Source organism: Myiozetetes cayanensis, unplaced genomic scaffold (genome assembly GCF_022539395.1).
Source record: "Myiozetetes cayanensis isolate MyiCay16 unplaced genomic scaffold, myiCay2020 scf10, whole genome shotgun sequence".
Lineage (NCBI taxonomy): Eukaryota > Metazoa > Chordata > Aves > Passeriformes > Tyrannidae > Myiozetetes > Myiozetetes cayanensis.
In genome coordinates, this window is record NW_026086605.1 from 14401775 (window position 1) to 14419020 (window position 17246).

The 17246-nt window shown below is 64.4% G+C and overlaps 4 protein-coding genes across 5 annotated transcripts; 3 read left to right on the plus strand and 1 right to left on the minus strand.

Moving 5' to 3' along the window:
• Positions 1-77: 77 nt before the first annotated feature.
• UBTD1 (ubiquitin domain containing 1) lies at positions 78-5532 on the plus strand. The gene is made up of 3 exons (XM_050339147.1): positions 78-213; positions 4306-4533; positions 4738-5532. The coding sequence occupies exons 1-3, from the start codon at positions 147-149 to the stop codon at positions 5121-5123; spliced, it is 681 nt and encodes a 226-aa protein (XP_050195104.1). The 5' UTR covers positions 78-146; the 3' UTR covers positions 5124-5532.
• A 120-nt stretch (positions 5533-5652) lies between these two features.
• On the plus strand, positions 5653-9421 carry ANKRD2 (ankyrin repeat domain 2). The gene is made up of 9 exons (XM_050339140.1): positions 5653-6932; positions 7324-7437; positions 7517-7678; positions 7868-7975; positions 8153-8251; positions 8481-8579; positions 8708-8806; positions 9073-9171; positions 9260-9421. The coding sequence occupies exons 1-9, from the start codon at positions 6864-6866 to the stop codon at positions 9362-9364; spliced, it is 954 nt and encodes a 317-aa protein (XP_050195097.1). The 5' UTR covers positions 5653-6863; the 3' UTR covers positions 9365-9421.
• Positions 9422-10244: 823 nt separating this feature from the next.
• Positions 10245-13216, plus strand: HOGA1 (4-hydroxy-2-oxoglutarate aldolase 1). The gene is made up of 7 exons (XM_050305449.1): positions 10245-10506; positions 11122-11250; positions 11327-11454; positions 11567-11701; positions 11874-11970; positions 12140-12273; positions 12838-13216. Exons 1-7 carry the CDS (start codon positions 10278-10280, stop codon positions 12985-12987), a joined length of 1002 nt encoding a protein of 333 aa, XP_050161406.1. The 5' UTR covers positions 10245-10277; the 3' UTR covers positions 12988-13216.
• A 63-nt stretch (positions 13217-13279) lies between these two features.
• MORN4 (MORN repeat containing 4) lies at positions 13280-16751 on the minus strand. 2 transcript variants are annotated; one of them, XM_050305451.1, is made up of 5 exons: positions 16691-16751; positions 15134-15231; positions 14891-15005; positions 14700-14809; positions 13280-14543 (listed from the first exon to the last, which is right to left on the minus strand). In XM_050305451.1, the coding sequence occupies exons 2-5, from the start codon at positions 15198-15200 to the stop codon at positions 14395-14397; spliced, it is 441 nt and encodes a 146-aa protein (XP_050161408.1). In that variant the 5' UTR covers positions 15201-15231; positions 16691-16751; the 3' UTR covers positions 13280-14394. The 2 variants fall into 2 exon arrangements, with proteins under 2 accessions (XP_050161408.1, XP_050161407.1); XM_050305450.1 differs by lacking the exon at positions 16691-16751 and having other exon boundaries at positions 15134-16536.
• Positions 16752-17246: the final 495 nt, after the last annotated feature.

Sequence of the window (17246 nt, forward strand, 5' to 3'; positions counted from 1 at the left end):
CCGTGCGCACGCGCGGTGGGCGGTGCCGGCGGTCACGTGCGGCGGGGGGCGGGGCTGCCCCGCGCGCACAGCGGGCCCCGCGCACGGGCGGGCGCAGCGCGGAGCCGGCGCGGCCCCCATGCCGAGCGCCGCCGCTCGGCCCCGCCATGGGCGGCTGCGTGGGCCGGCAGCGCCGGGAGCGGCCCGCCGCCGGCAACACCCGCAAGCGAGCAGGTGAGCGGGGGGCTGTCCCGCCCGGGCACCCCTGCGGCCGCGGGTACCGGCGTGGGGGTGTCCCGTGTGCCCTGGGGGCGGCGGGCGCGGGGGAGGTGGGGGGGATCGTGGGCACCGGAGGGGCGGAGTCCGCAACGGGACAGCTCCCCCCGCGCCCGACCCCGGGAGCCGCTCTGTGCCTTCGGGGTCCCCGGACAGCGGGGGTCCCGGTGCGATGCACGGCCCCGGGAGCGGGCAGGCGCCGAGGCTCCCGTCCCGGAGGCTTTGCCGGGTCAGAGCTGGGGTGCGAGGCGCGTCCAACCCAGCCCTTCCAGTTCCAGGCTCCTCCCGGTGAGGTGGTGTCCTGGGGGGGCTGCGGGCTGGCTCGTATCCCCGGTTTGGGCTCGGCAGGGTCCCCCTGCACGGCGCAGTCCTGCCTGCCCGGACTCCGTGCTGCCCCTACACGGGGCTGCTGCCCCTACACGGGGGTGCTGCCCCTACACGGGGGTGCTGCCCCTACACGGGGGTGCTGCCCCTACACGGGGGTGCTGCCCCTACACGGGGGTGCTGCCCCTACACGGGGGTGCTGCCCCTACACGGGGGTGCTGCCCCTACACGGGGGTGCTGCCCCTACACGGGGGTGCTGCCCCTACACGGGGCTGCTGCCCCTACACGGGGCTGCTGCCCCTACACGGGGCTGCTGCCCCTACACGGGGCTGCTGCCCCTACACGGGGCTGCTGCCGGCGGTCACGACCCCGTCCCGGCTGCTCCGGAGCTTCGGGAGGTGCGGGGCGGGCAGGGAGCGGCTGCGCCGGTCCGGAGAGCAGCGGTGGTGCGGGGTCACTGGTGCAGCCCCGCGGCCCCCTGGAGTTACCGGAGCCGGATACCCGGGTGCCATGGGGCGCTTCCCCATGATGCCGCCCCGGGGGGGTCCCGGAGGCCGCGGGGACGGACAGCCACGGCTGACTTTCGGCGGAGGGGCCGTGGGCCGGCGGGATGAATCACGCCTTCCCCTCACCGCCTCCCCGGCCGGTGCCGTCGCAGCTGATAATTACCGTGTTTATGGCAGAGCGGTGGTGGGCGGCGGGAGAGGAGGGGCAGGAAGCGTGTGTGCCCGGGACGGGGCGCCCCGGCCCTCGCCTGCAGCTGGGATGCGGGAGGGAAGGGCGTTTTCCCGTGGGACGGTGCCCGCTGCTCCGGCAGCACGTGCAGGGCGCCGTTGGTGCCGGTCCCGGCTGTGCCCGTGGGCAGCCGCCCCCACCGCTCCAGATGTGCCAGCCTGCCCCGGGGATGTGCAGCTCGTGTGGGTTGGGGTGATGGCTCCCCACGGAGCTGCAGCCCCCGGCCTCGGCACACTTTGCTCCCAGGGGTGCAGGTGCCCTCTCGTGGGTGTCACTGAGGCCTGGGGTCCCTGACCGTCTGTTCTTGCAGCTTAGGGGAGATGTGGGGCCATTGCCTCGTAAGGCTGCTGTGGCAGGAGGTGGGGTCAGATCCCAACATCTGGATCTGTGTGCTCCCTTCCTGTGCCAGGCAACAGCTGACTGCAGAGCCTGTTTCCCCATCCCCTCTTCTTGCCCCTGTCAGGTTTTTCTGGGATGGATCACAGTCCCCTCATGGTACCCCTGGCAGCTGCTGCTGCCTTCCTGGGAGAGCAGGACTGTCTTCGCTTCCCAAGCTGGATCCTGCCCTTGCTTTCGTGGTGCAACCAGCCCATGGGAGCTTCTCAGCAGGTGGCAGAGGATAAAGCAAGGCCACAGCTGCCCTCACCTGCAGTACAGGGACACTGCCCTGGACCAGCAGGTCCCAGTACACAAGGATCTACCATGGGTGGGGAGGGGGCCTCTGCCGGCCCACCTCTGCTGCCAGAGGGGCTCTGCTAAGCAGCACACCTGCCTGGCCAGCTCCTACCCTGGCTGGGTCTTGCTGTGCCCCCTGTGAAAGTGTCCTGAGAGGGCTCCCTTCAGCAGGGGACAGTGTTGTCCCTGGGGTGGCCAGCTTGCCACAGCAGGAACAGGGGATGCTGGTGGCACGCAGCATGCCAACCCTCCGTGGCCCAGGAAGGGAGCAGCCAGCACCGCTGGAAGCGGTGTTATGTGCCATCTGGCTGGTGTGTTCTCCAGGGCCTCCTTCAGGACCTGTTGGCTGGGACTGCCTGGGGCTTCTGCTGGGCAAGGCCCAGGGCAGGGGAGCATCCGGGGCACAGCCTCCTGCCTGGGGATCTGCACACCAGGGCACTGTGGGGGGCCGAGCTGCGGGCAGGGTGCTGCAGGCACAGGGCAGGAGGCAGGCAGGCTGCCAGCCAGATCCTGTTGGCTCGAGTCCGGGCACAGTGAGCGGACGGACCTGTCTGGTGGTGCTGCTGTGGAGAGTTGCACAAGGGGCCAGGAATAGAGCAGCAGGAGGTGATTAGAAGGTGTGGGGCCCGTCTGGGCGGCAGCAATAAATAGACGAGGCTTAAGCCCCTGCCTACCTGGGCAAGGCTGCTGGGCATGCCTATCCACATAAGGCAGCCACAGCCTGTCCTTGCTCCCTGCCATGGCTAAACCCATGGCTCAATCCTGCTGCCCTCCCCGGGCCAGTATCTTCCCTTTGCTGCAAGCAAAGGGAATGGTACTGGCTGGGAATCCTGTCTGTGAGGACACGTGCCCCAGCCCAGTGGCTACAGGAGTGTGGGAACATGGTCCTGGATGTGTCCTTCAGGCTGGCTGTGGACACTTCTCCATTGCCCTCCTGGGGCAGGTGCCGCCTCTGACCTTGCTCTGTCCTGTGGTGCTGCAAATCCCTCTGGCCCAGCACCGTGACTGCTGAATCGGCAGCACTGGCTGCTGCCGGCTGCCCTTGCTCCTCCAGGGATGCAGGCAGGATGCTGCCTGCCAGGGATGCTCAGTGCCCAGCTCTGGGGTACCTGAGCTCCTGGGGCCCTTCAGGATCTCTGGAGTGGATGCCACATGTGTGCCTGGCTCTGGGCTGGGTGCTTGCTGGGAATCAGATGCTATGCTGGCTCCAGGGTCTTAGGTGGGGTGGGACAGGGCTGGTACAAAAAAAAAGGGTCATGTAGTTCCTTGTGTCACCACACACTTGCCCAAGAACAGTTGCCTGGGGAACGTGGCTCAACCCACAGCTGATAGTGGTGGCTGTACCCCGTGGCTGTGGTGTGTGGCATCACCTTGCCTGGCAGGTCACTGTGTGGGCACAGGTATCCTTCCTGCCTGACTGGAGCCTCCCTTTCCCTGTGCCCTGTCCCTGCAGGATGGGTGCTGCCTGGCCCCAGGGAGAGGGGTGACAGGAAGGAGCTGTTGTCACTCATTGTCCCCAGCTCAGCTGGGAGTGACAACAGCTCCTTCCTGCACCATGCATCCGGCCCAGCCGTGGGGCCAGTGGGACAGGGCTGTTCCCACGGGGCCACAGCCCGGTGCAGGAAGGGCCTGGTGGTGTTGGACTGGCATGGGGGTGGCCCAGATCCCTGATCAGTGCTGGCTGCTGAGGGTCTCTGGGGACATGGTTGGGGGCTGTTTTGTGGGGAACCAGCTCAGTTCAGCCCATTGCTGGGGCAGTGGTGGGCTGGCAGCCCTCCACCACAGCCATGTCCTCTGCCCCCATGATGCCCTGGACACTGTGTGCCTGTTGTCTTGCCTGCAGCTGGTCCCTATCATCCTGGGGTGGGCAGAGGGGACAGTGAAGTCCTGACCCCCCTGTGCTGCAGCTCAGCCTCCGTAATCCCCTTCTCATTCCGACTGACCAGCTTATTTCCTGGCTAATTCCCCAAGCTATAAATACTGCTCTGCCTCAAAGGCCCCTGAGGCCCCGTGGCCACCTCATGGGGCAGCAACTGGTCCCCCTAACATGGGGGCAAGAGCCCTTGTCCTTTCTGAGGGCAAAGGGTGGCACTTGCAGGAGCAACTGCTATAGGGCCAGTGAGATCTTGGGCAGGGCTAGCTCTAGCCCAGTTCCCCCTGGCTGCAGTGGGGACTGCCCTTCACCAGGCAAGGTGATCCCTCAGACCCTTGCTGGGGTGTGAGGGGTCCCCAGTTATCTGTGGATATGGGGAAATGGGTGTCTCAGGGCCTAAGGGAGAGCCCTGTCCCTTATCTGACCATCCTCCCCTTCCCCAGGCCGCAACGAACCCCTGAAGAAGGAGTGTCCCAAGTGGAAGAGCGATTACCCCATGACAGATGGGCAGCTGCGCAGCAAGCGGGACGAGTTTTGGGACACGGCACCTGCCTTTGAGGGCCGCAAGGAGATCTGGGATGCCCTGAAGGCAGCTGCCTACGCCGTGGAAGCCAATGACCACAGCCTGGCCCAGGCCATCCTCGATGGAGCCAGCATCACCCTGCCCCACGGTGAGGGTCAGCACTGGGGGTGTGGGTGGGATTGGAGCTGAGTGCCTCATATCTGGGCACATGGGGATCCCAGGCTGGAGTGGGGAGGGACACACAACTGCCATCCACAAGGCAGGCCCCACCACACTGCTTGGGGTGGCCCTGTCCCTATTTGGGTGATCCATGGGGATGACCTCCTTCAACATCTCATCCTACTGTCCCCAGGGTCCCTGACGGAGTGCTACGATGAGCTGGGCAACCGGTACCAGCTGCCTGTCTACTGCCTGGCACCTCCTGTCAACCTGATCCTGGAACGGAGCGAGGAAGAGGCTGTGGAGCCGGCCGAGCCCCTGCCCAACACCCGGCGGGAGTTCGCCCTCAAGGTGCGGCTCTCCACCGGCAAGGACCTGCGGCTCAGCGCCAGCATGGGCGACACCATCGGGCAGCTGAAGAAGCAACTGCAGGCGCAGGAGGGCATTGACCTGGCCTGGCAGCGCTGGTTTTTCTCAGGCAAGCTGCTCACTGACCGCACACGACTGCAGGAGACCAAGATCCAGAAGGATTTTGTTGTGCAAGTGATCGTTAACCAACCCCTGCCACTCAGGAACTGAGCCACCCCCCACTGGTTGAGGGGAGAGGGGAAGGGGCTGGGGGACAGTGGCACCTCTGGGGATGCCCCATGCTGTGTTCCAGCCCTGCTGGAGGCAGAGCGGCCCCTGCTCCCCCCTGAGGCTGCCCCCTACCAGGGTGACCCGCCAGGAAGGTTTGCACGGGGCTCTGCCACTGCAGCGGCCCCTCTTGCCTGGGGACACGGGCAGGCGCCGTGTTGTCTGCAGGAGGTTCGAGACCAAATGTTTCTGGGGCTGGGGCTCCTCTGCCAGGCTGTGCCGGCAGGGAGAGGCTGTGACCCACTGGGCTCTGGCTCCCCCTGGCCTGGAGACCTGTGGGATGCTGGGCTGGGTGGAGATGTCTCCCCTCTGTACATAGTCTGTATTTATCAATAAAGCCTTTTCATCCTTCCTCTGGCCTCAGGAACAGGCTGGAGGGGCCTGTCACCCACAGCCCCAGGAGATCCCCATGCCTGTCCTATAATTCTCCCATATCAGGATAAGCACAGGGCAGCCATGGGTAGCCTGGACACCCCAGCTCTGCTGCCTAGTGCTGCCCTGATCCTGTCCTGCCAGCTCTGACCCTTTGCCTGCCTGGACCCTTCCCCAGCACATCCTCCCACTGTCATCCTGGCTGCTTCTACATGTGGGATGACCACCTCCCTTTCCCAGTGCTTCCCCTCTGGAGGTTCAAGCCTATGTCTGCCCTGGGGCCCGGTGGGACAGTCCATGCAGGGGGAAAATCTCAGGACCACCTTCATGGCCTGTCCTGGTAAAAATAGTGCCTTTGTCACCTAAGGGTGGCCCTGGGGACTGCCCAGGAGGGTGACAGTGACATGTTGCCATCAGTCCCTCCCATGGGTCCTGTGTTGGGGGATAGTGCCCAGCGTATTAACTGTTCCAGCACAGGACAGTGCTGGCCTCATCTTACAAGGGGAGAGTGCCCAGAAGGGTTGAACAATGTTCCTGCTGCCGGGAATAGCTGCCAGCTCTGCCTGTCAGCTCCACGTGAGGCCAGTCCTGGTGCCAGGCTGCCGTGTGCAGCGGAGGAGGCTGGACAGCCACAGGGACCCTTGGCAGGGCTGCTCGGAACGTTCCACACCTGAGGTCATCCTCTAAAGCAGAACAGAGGGGCCGTGACTTCTGGCATCCCATGCTGCCTGCTGCTGGCTGAGAGGCTTGGGAGGACCCATTGCCTCCCGTGGGAGTGGGTAGCTGCCCCCCCACATCCGAGGTGCTGGGAAGCCTTGGGCAATGCTGGTGGCTGCTGCAGCATCTGGTTGCACAGAGATGGGGTAATGGGAACCATGAGGAGCATCTGGGATGCCTAGGGTGGGTTGCACAGGCACTGTGCCTATGGGATGGCCCTGGATCACGTCCCTGCTCTGCTGAGCCTCTCTTGACAGGCTGACATGAGTTCTGTGTACCCCAGCTCCCCATTACAAGCACAGGAGTCCTGGGTAAGCCATGGGGTAGCAATGGGTCTCTTTAAGAGCGGGGCTGGAGAGGTGAGTTAGGGCCACCAGAAAGCAGCAGCGTGAGCTCATGGCAAAGCTGCCCCAGTCATGTGGAGCAGCCACAGCTGTTGGTGCCCTTGGGCTGCAGGACAGAGGGCCGGCAGCATAAAGCCCCACAGCCAGTGAAGCTGCCGGCAGCGCTGGGAGCCAGGACTGGGCACTCCCTGCCTGTGGTGGCAACGAGAAAAGGATACATCCTGCACAGGACTGTGCACTGTGGGCAGACATGGAGCTGGATGTGGAACGGGCCAAGGAGCTCATCGAGCAGAAGCTGGCAGAGGAGGAGGAAGAGAAGGTGCGTCCATACTGCAGGCGAACCTGCCTGGGCTGTGGTAGGGACTGCCTTTGCGCTGTGTCCGCCCATAGGGACTTGGATGTGAAGGGGCTGGCACAGACCTTGCTGTCCTGGGGGATGCAGTGAGGTAGCCAAGGGCTCTCAGGGGAATCAGGTTCCCAAACTGACAGCTCTTGCCCATGGGGCAGAGCTGAGCAGCAGGCAGGTGCCCTGCTTTTCAAGTATGATGGGTGGGCATGTGCAAACCCAAGGGCTGTCAGGCACCCTGTAGAGTTCAGTGGCAAGCTGGGAGCTGTGTCCAGAGCCACCTCTATCGGCAGGCTAGGGATGGAGATAGTGGGGCTGCTGAGTGCCCAGCCAGGACCATACAGCCCCCAATGTTCCTGTGCAGAGACTCAAAGGGAATGGTGCACCGGAGCCACCAGCTGTGGAGCGGATGAACACACCTGAGCTGGAGGAAGAGAAGCGCCATGGTCCCAGGAACTGGGGCATCGAGGCCATCAAGGTGAGGGGATTAGGGTGTGGGGGGGCCAGAGGTAGCTGGGCACAGAGAAGTCAAACGGGGCACTGCATGTCCTCACCAGGGCCAGGAGAGGGTGCGGAGGAGTTCAGTGGATCTGCGGCGAGAGATCATCGATGTGGGGAGCATCCAACGACTCATCGAGCTCCGCAAGCAGCGTCGGCAGCGCCGGGCAGAGCGGGCGGCCACCCCTGAGCCCCCCCAGCCACCTGAGCCCCTGGAGATTGTATGTCAGTGGGTCCCAGGTTGTGGGAGGGGGCTGCTGGGACAGAGGCTGGAGGGAGCACCTATGGGCCACTCCCAGCTCACCCTACCAGTCAGGGACCTCCCTGGGGAAGCAGGGCAGGGATCCCCCATGTTGTCTCCTCTCCTGCACCCTTGTGATGCCCCAGCCCTGAGCCTGTCCCACTGCTAGGTGGGTCCCGTGGAGCCAGAGACCTTCCTGCGAGCCGCCGTTCAGGGCAAGATGCACATCATCGAGAAGTTCCTGGCAGACGGTGGCCCCGCTGACACGTGTGATGAGGTATCATCCCTGACAACCACTTGCTGCCCTCTGCCTGTGCCCTGCCACCATGTCCCACAGCCATGCCCGGCATGGCTGTGGGCAGGGCCTGGGACCTCTGGGACAGGGCTGGAGGTACAACCAGACTGGGCCAGGGGAGGATGGATCCGTCCACCAGTGTGGCACCTTGTTCCACAGTTCCACCGCACAGCCCTGCACCGCTCCTCGCTGGAGGGACACGTGGATATCCTGCAGAAGCTGCTGGACAGTGGGGCCACGGTTGACTTCAGAGACCGGGTGAGGCTGCATCCTGAGCTCAGCTCCATGCTGGTCTGAGCCTCTGGGCATGGTGCAGTCAGAACTGCAGTAGGATTGAGGTCCCTGCAATGAGGCAGCGCTGTCCATGCCACAGAGGTGGCTACGGGCAGGGTTCTGCTGGTTCAGCTTGGGCACAGGGACCAGCCGGAGTGAGGGATAGACAGGGGGTGGGGGTGTCCCTTACCATAACACACTCCTGTGTGCCCAGCTGGACTGCACTGCCGTGCACTGGGCCTGCCGGGGTGGGCACCTGGATGCTGTCAAGCTGCTGCAGGACCGTGGGGCAGACCTCAATGTGAAGGACAAGGTGAGCGGGGCAGAGCTCGGGGTCACAGGGTTGGGGACACGGGCATACCCTGGGTGAGTGGGCTGGCCCTGTGCTGAGTTAGCAGGAATGGGTGCTGATCCCCCCTGATGTCCATCTCCCCTCTCAAGCTGCTCAGCACACCCCTCCATGTGGCCACCCGGACCGGACACCTTGACATCGTGGAGCACCTCATCCACTGCGGGGTGGATATCAATGCCTCAGACAGGGTAAGTGCTGGCACCCCTGGACAGCACTGGGGGGGCAACACTGATCCCCCTCCCTTGGTTGACCCCTCCAAAGGCTCCTAGCACCCACGGTGGGGCACATCTGAGCACACACATCCCTGCCCCAGGGTGGTAGCATCCACAGCCAGGGCTGGGACAAGCACTGTTCCCCTTGTCCTCATGGGGAGGGGGGTGTGCTGGGAGCTGGGGACAGGCAGGGGATCCCTGTCCCTGGACCACAATCCCCAGTGAGGCTGTGTCTCTCACAGGAAGGGGACACTGCGCTGCATGATGCTACACGGCTCAGTCGCTACAAGATCATCAAAAAGCTGATCCTGCATGGGGCTGACATGATGGCCAAGAACGAGGTGAGATGGGGGGCTGGCACCAAGGCCATTTGCTGAGGCACTGTGTTGCACCACCCCAACCCCAGCTTCTCTCTGCTTGCTCTTACAGGCTGGCAAGACCCCAACAGACCTGGTGCAGCAGTGGCAGCTGGACACACGCCAGGCACTGGAGACCAAGGAGCAGCCACAGGGGGAGATGGAGGTCCCCGCGTGATGGCACCAGGAAGGGACAAGGGATCAGGCTTGGCTCCAGGGATGAGACTCGTCTGTGTCAATAAAAGTCATCAAAGAGCAACATTCAACTCCAGAGTGCTGTGGGGCTGGGCACTGGTGTTGATGGGCCTGGGGAAGCTGGGTTATCCCAGGTGTAGGTTGTCTGGCAGCGTAAGTCCTGCCTCCTATCACAGGAACTCAAATGTTGGTGACATCATGATGCCAGGACAGAAGTGGTTCAAGGGCAGGACTCTTTGCTGCAGGACACCCTGGTTACTCACAGTCCTTTAAAGTACCACCTGGGCAAGCTCAGGGAGGAAAATTCATGGAGGGTATCTCAACTCAAGTCCACATGGTGCTGGTGGCTGGGACTGTGCCAGAGAGCAGCAACTGTACTCCTGCTGGGCAGCCACTCTGTGGGGCTGGATGGTTGCTTGTCCTCCTGCCTTCCCCACTGGAGCCATCCCTGGGGACACATGGTCCCTTTGCAGGCTGGGACCTTTCTGCTGAGTGCAATGCTCACTGCTCCCAACCCAGAAACGCTCCCACTCGCCTGTTTACAGGAGACCCTACACTAACAACTGAGGCAGGTGATCCCTGCCCACAACCCCCGGACTGCCTGCAGTGTCTGGTCCCTCCCTGGTTCTGCAGCCCAACCCTGTAGGAGGCAGAGGGACAGCTGCCAGGGCTGGCAAGCAGAAAGGAAAGCACAGCTGGGGTAGCTGGGGCTCACCTGGAGGGGTGCTGAGCTTCTGCAGCTAGCTCCTGGAGTGGGGAAGAGGATCTTGAGCTCACCTGGTACCACCCCCCATGTCATCTGCCCAGCAGGGTTGTGGGTCTCTCACGTGCCCTGTCAAACATTAACAGCCCTCGGCGGGGCAGGCAGCACAGCCAGCAGCAGCACCCAGACCACCATGGCACTCAGCACCCGCCTCGCCTCATCTCTCTGGCCCACCCTGGCAGTGCTGCGCTGGGCAGCCCCCAGGCAGTGCCGAGGGCTCAGCACTCCCCAGGGACCAGAACCCTCATTCGACCTCAGGGGCATCTTCCCACCCCTTGCCACCCCCTTCTCACCCATGGGGGAAGTGGACTATGCCCAACTGGAGGGGAACCTGTCCCGCTACGCCAGCATCCCCTTCCGAGGTAAGCGTTGCCTGCTCTCCCTCTCTGTGCAGGCTCCTGTCGGATCCCTGCCCGCCACAGAGGCTGTGTGGCAGCGTGCAGGCAGCCTGCCAGCTTCCCAAGGGTGCTCAGCCTCCAGCTGGACTTTGCTCCAGAGCTGACAACCCCTCGGGTGACCCACCTGGGGCCCTTTGCACAGCACGTGCCCAGGCACATGTGTGTGTCCTTGCACACCCCCATCACATGCTAGTGCGTGCTTGCATGCACACTCCACACATGTGCAGGCTTGCACACATCCTCCACATGTAGCTGTAGCTGCAGCTGCAGGCTAGCATCTACCCTGTGCCCTATGGGTGTGCTTGCACTCCTGTGCACACTCACACACATTCATAGGATATGTATCTGTTGATTGTCCAGGATGGATGGATAGCAGATGGGCTGCAGAAGAGGCTGGGGGTCACAGGGATGTGCTCCGGGGTCTCCTCTCTTCTGACGAGAGCATCTGGGGCTGCAGGGATGTAGGCAGGAGAGGGCATACTGTGGGCTGCAGAGAGCCCTGATTGGGTGCCAACAGCAAAGAAGGGAGTGAGAGTGATGGGGATACCTGGAAGTACCCTCCCCATACTTGTGTTCCAGGGCTGGTGGTGCTGGGCTCCAACGGGGAGTATCCCTACCTGGCACCCCGTGAGCGGATTGAGGTGGTGAGCTGCGTGCGCCGGGCTCTGCCCAGGGACCAGCTGCTGCTGGCCGGCTCAGGCTGCGAATGTGAGTGCCTGCATGGGCAGTGCAGGGGGCATGCATCCCTTCTGGGCCACCCCTCACCCCTCTGCCTCGTCCCCAGCCACCCAGGCCACCATCGAGCTGACTGTCAACATGGCAGAGGCAGGGGCTGATGTGGCACTGGTTGTGACACCCTGCTATTACCGGGGGGCCATGACCAGTGCTGCCCTCGTCCATCACTACACAGAGGTGAGCCACGTCCAGGGCCTGTGGCAGTCTCAGCTGGGGCAGCAGCATGGGGAGCATGTTCAACAGGTCTCCAACCCACCCAAGCCACTGAGCTCTGTCTGGCTGCCTGCAGGTTGGTGATGCATCCCCCATCCCCGTGGTGCTCTACAGCGTCCCTGCCAACACCGGCCTGGACCTGCCCATGGAGGCTGTTGTCACCCTGGCTCAGCACCCCAACATCATTGGGATCAAGGACAGCGGTGGGGATGTGAGTGGAATAGGGCTTTCCCAGGGCTGGTTGTCACCAAACTTGGCCCCAAGCTGGGAACAGGGAGCTGAGACTTGCAGCCCTTCCCCAGACCCCGGCCCTGCCAGCATGAACCACGTGGCGAGGGGGATCAGGTGATGCCTGCTCCAGGGCACAGTGTGTCTCTCCCCAGATCACCCGCTTGGGGCTGATGGTCCACAAGACAAGGCAGGAGGATTTCCAGGTGCTGGCAGGATCAGCTGGCTTCCTACTGGCAAGCTACGCTGTGGGTAGGTGCAGCTTCTCCTCCTTGGCTGGGGGCACAGGGTGCTGCCCTGGCGATACTGGCAGAGCCTGGCAGGCAGGCAAGGGGAGGCAGGCAAGGGGTGGTGATGCCTGGGAGGTGCTGGCTGGGCACAGCATGTCAAGCTGGCTGCCAATGTGCCCTGGTGTCTCTAGGTGCATCTGGGGGGGTCTGTGCCCTTGCCAACGTCCTGGGGGGCCCCCTGTGCCAGCTGGACCGCCTGTGCCGTAAGGGCCAGTGGCAGGAGGCCCGTGACCTGCAGCACCGTCTCATCGAGCCCAACACAGCAGTGAGCAGGCAGCACCCCTGGGATGCTGAGGGGAGGGGGTGCCAAGCCATGGCAGAGCCAGGGGGAGGCAAAAGATGGAAGTCCCTGGGGCTGCAGGGGGTGGAGTGGTAGTCCAGAGAACAGGATGGCACAGCGCCTGGCCAGTGAGCTGAGCTGGGCTGGAGGTGACAGGGTGGGAAATGCCAGCCCTGCCACATTAAGGAACTGCATGTCCACTGGCAGCAGGCACCTGCCTGAACCACCAAGAAAGCCTTGCTGGCTATTTATAGGCAACAACAGGGGGAAGAACTGCTCCTTCCCAAGCCCCCCAGCCCACTGTGGAGTGGCCTGTCCCTGCTGCAATGAGCCCACCGTGCCACAGGGCTGCTCCCCTCTGCAGCTGTGCTCTGCACCCCCATCCCACAGTGGGCAGTTCATGGGGTGCCACAGTCACCTCACACCCTGCCCAGCCTTGCAGCCCCACATGGGGAGGGCAGGAGTGAAGATGAGCGAGGAGCAGGGGCTGCAGAGCCCACAGAACATGCTGGCCCATGGGAGCAAGCCCTCGCATCCTCCCTCCCACAGGTCACCCGCCGGTTCGGGGTCCCGGGGCTGAAGAAGGCCATGGAGTGGTTTGGCTACTACGGGGGTCCCTGCCGTGCACCCCTGGCCCCACTGAGCCCTGCCCAGGTTGAAGAGCTGAGAAACACCTTCAGCACCAATGGCTGGTTGTAAGGGGTCCCCCATCTGCCCCTTACCACACCGGGAAGGCACAGGAGTCAGGAACCCCAGGAACTGGGGACATGGTGGGGACACCAGGACATGGCTGCGCTGGGCCAAGTGGGTAAAGGGGACAACCCCTGGCCAGCCTGCATCCCTGCCAGCCCTCAGGGGCCTGTTGTTCTTACCTGGGAAGGGGTGGATCCTTGCGCCATGAATAAACTGGCTGTCCTCCGTGTCTGCAGTCCTGCCTGGACAAGCCCTCTGCCCCATCCCTGCTCCCAGCAAAAAGGACATGGCACAGGTGTTTGGCAACATGGTTTACTCAGCTGAGGCCCGTGCAGGCAGCAGCACAAGGCAGGGTCACGGCAAGGCACGGGACCGGTGTGAGCAGAGACCGGTAGGGAGGGCATGGCCCCTGCGGCCCCACACCAGGCAGTGAGGGCTGCCAGGACCCCTGTGCCACAGCCAGCCGGACCACACCGGGGGTGAAGGTGAGCATGCAGCAGGGAGATGAAGAATGCATGTGGAGGGCAAAATGGGGAGCTGTGTGCCCCCTGCCTGCCCCTTTGCCATGCCTCTATCCCCTCCCACCCTGCCCAGGCCCCCTGCTCCAGCTTTGCCACCCCATGCAGCTCTGCTTGTGCCCCTCATCCCAGGCTCCTGCTGACCCTGCTCCTTGCTCACGATTGCTCCCACCCTCCACCAACACGCAGCAGATATGCGCCAGGCTGGGCATTCCCCCATCCTCCTTGGTGGGGATACTGCTGCTGCTGGTGTCACCAAGGCAGCGGGTGAGGCAGATTGGCACGGGGATAAGGGGAACACAGACCATCAGCTGGCCTCGAGAGCAGGCTGGGTTCTTCAGGGACACCATGCCACCCTACCCATGGGCATGCTGGGGGATGGCCAGTCACCCAGTACTGAGGGTGCAGGCCACAGCGTGCCCAGGGTGCCCATCCTGCCTCCAGATCAGGGCAGCGAAGCAAGCCAGGAGCTGCCCCTCTGGGGGTACATGGTCCAGCCAGCAGCTCCCAGCCAAGGCACCCTGGCAGTGGGGTCAGGGACCAGCCCCTATCCCACTACTCCATCCTCTGCAGCAGGCTTGCAGCCCCAGTGGTCCACAGTCTTCCTGGGAGACAGAGGGGCCAAGCTCCAACCACCCTGCCCTCCTGCTGCTCCAGCAGGTGCCAGGGCTACAGCCAGAAAAAGAAGGCACCATGGCTGCCCCAGGGCACTTGGGTGGAGAGCGGAGGGTCCCATCCCCTCCAGCAGCAGGGGTTCAGTAGAAGAATGCTTGGTGGGGACAAAGGGCCAGGAAGCACCCAGCAGTGCCACATCCCTGCTCCAGGGCCAGCAGGGCCAGCCAATGCCCAAGTAGGGGGGCATCCCTGCTCTGGTAGGAGGGGATGTGGGGCACCGTCACGCTGTCAGGTTGTGGGCAGACTTGGAGGCACCCTGGGCCCTCTGGATGATGGCTGTGCATTTCTCCCGCCGCAGCAGCTTGTTGTTCTCAAAGAAGCCCTCGTTGCGGGGCACCCCGTGGGAGCCGTCAGGGAAAGTCAGGAGACCTGGGAAGGTGAGGAAAGGGCTGGGAGTGAAGGGGCAGGGAGAAGTACCCACTGGGGATGGGGCCAGGGGATGAAAGGACAACCTGAGAGATGCTGGAAGGGGCTGTGCTGAGCAGGGGCTGTGTGGATGCCTGCACTATGGCACCAGGCACTCACCGAAGCCATACACGCGCCCGCCTTTGAACTCGCCCTCAAAGGTCATGTTGTCGCAGCGGGTAAAGACTCCAACGCCATTGAACTTGCCCTGCACAAACTCCCCCTCGTACCTGAGTGGGGAGGAGCTCTTGAGGCAGCAGCTCCCCACAGCAAGTGGGGGTGCCTGGGGAGGTGTGTGTAGGAGTGCCCACCTGGAGCCGTCAGAGAAGGTGAGCACGCCACAGCCGTGGAACAGCCCGTTCTCGAAGTGCCCCACGTAGGCGGTGCCATCGGAAAACGTCAGCTGCCCAATGCCGTGCCTGCGACCTAGGTGAGGGCAGAAACGGGCAGTGCTGGACAGAGACAGGACCCACCCGCATGTGGAGCTGGGCAGGGATATGGGGGCTGCTTGTCCCCCAGCACAGACGGCACCGTCCCCTCCTGCCCCATCTCACCTTCCTTCCACTCGCCGCGGTACTCCTCCCCGCTGGAGTAGGTGAAGGAGCCTTTAGTCAGGGTCATGGCAACAGCCTCCGGCACAGCAGGGCAAGAGCTGGCAGGAAGAGGCACAGAGAGCTGCTGGGCAGGGACAGCAGTCTGGCTTGCCCAGAGCCCCTGCATCCCCTCGTCTCAGAGAGAGGCACCTGTCTGCCCTGGGGATGTCTCCGCCGGGGCACGGCGCAAATGAGGAGGTGACCCCAGGAGCACAGCCACCCTGCCCTGGCTCTGAAACCCCAGCCGCCAGGTTCGGGTTGCTGCCCGCCCCACTGCAGGGCTCAGGACGATGTGAGCCCACAGGGGTCACAGCCCTGTGAAACGTGAGTGAGCAGCAGGAAGAGCAGTGTGGCAGGAGCTGTCTGCCTCCGGCCTGGCACTCTGGGGTCCTGCACCACGCAAGCTCAGGCCAAGGGCCACCCTCAGCTCTGCCGGGGCAGCCCCAGGCAGAAATAGGCATTTTAGAGGAGATGCTGGGTTGTGCTTGGTGCCAGCTCTTCGGGGGAGGGAACAGAGAGCTTGTGGCGTTTCCAGGTTCAGTATCAAGGATGGGCAAACCTGGCTCATTCCCAGGGACGGGAGGCCACTCCTCCTAAAAGGGACAGCGGAGAGTGGACCCTGAGGCTTCAGGGCTTTGCTCCGCTACCCAGGGCTTGCAAACCTGCCTGCAGACAGTAAGCAGCACCCGGAGACTGTACACCCCTAGAGTCGCTGGCATGAAGCACAGCCCTCCCCAGCACACAGGGAAGGCACCCGCACAGAGACAGCCCCGCGGGCGGGCTGGGCGCTGCCTCTCCCGCAGCTGCCGGTGCGGCTCAAGCAGAGCCCGTGACGGGAAGGGGCTCCCCGCATGCAAAGGGAGTGTATCTGCTCACACTGGGCTGCGAACTACCCGAGCGGAGCGTGCTGAGCCCCGCGAACCCGAGAGCACGGCAGGAACTTGCCAAGGCTTTGTGTCCAGAGAAACGGCCCCAGGCGAGGCGAGCAGCGACTGAACAGTGCTCTCTGCCGACGGCAGCGCCCGGGAGCTCATCGCCGGCCCGCAGCCCGCTCAGCCGTGCCAGGCGGAGGGGCGGGGGCTGCGAACTCCGCCAGCACGGCCTGTGACACTTCACGGGGGACGGGCGGCTCCACGACCTGGAGCTCGTGAGGCCAGGAGTGTGCCCGAAGGCGTGACCGCGTCCACGGCGGATGCACCCACACCCCGTCGTGTCCATGCAACCACGGGGGATGCACCCACACCCTGCCGTGTCCGTGCACCCACACCCTGCCGTGTCCATGCACCCACACCCTGCCGTGTCCGTGCACCCACGGGGGATGCATCCGCACGCCGCCGTGTCCATGCACCCACACCCTGCCTTGTCCATGCACCCACACCCTGCCGTGTCCGTGCACCCACGGGGGATGCACACGCGCCCCACCAGCGGGACGTTCGTTGCGATGCTCGCGGGCCCGGTGCCTGCCCGGGGTCGGTGCGGGCGGCGCGGGCGGCGCAGGGGCCCACGGCCCGCGCTCACCTGGCTCCGCGCTGTCCGCCCGCACTGCTCCCCACCGGGTCCCGCCAAGGGGCGGTGGCACGGCCACCGCCCCTTCCAGCACCCGCCCCGCCGGGCGGTGCCACCCGCCAGCGTCCATCCCCGCTCGCCGTTGGCTGTCTCCAAGGCAACCGCTAGCAACGCGGCTGCTCATTGGCCGGCTCCGCAGCACACTCTCGCCTGCCGCCATCTTTGTGTGGGGCAAGGCGCTCCCCATCCCGGGCGTGCCTGCGGAGCAGTAGCACCGCCCCCGTCGCCGCCATTTTTGTGACGGGCAGCAGTGGGCGCTGCCGCTCCAGCGCGGCCATTTTCATGTGGGGCACTGGCGCCAGCCGCCACAGCGGGGGCGTGAGGGCGGCGAACCCCGCCGCGGCGCCCAGGACGGGCGGTAAGAGGCGCGAGGATCTCCGGGCTCGCCCCACCGGCACCACGGCCGCACCCACCGCTCCGCTTTCCGTCGCAGCGCCTGAAGTGGGCGTGGCGGGGGGCGGGGCAGTAACGTGACGCGGCGGCGCGGTGACGCGCCGGAAGTGGCGGC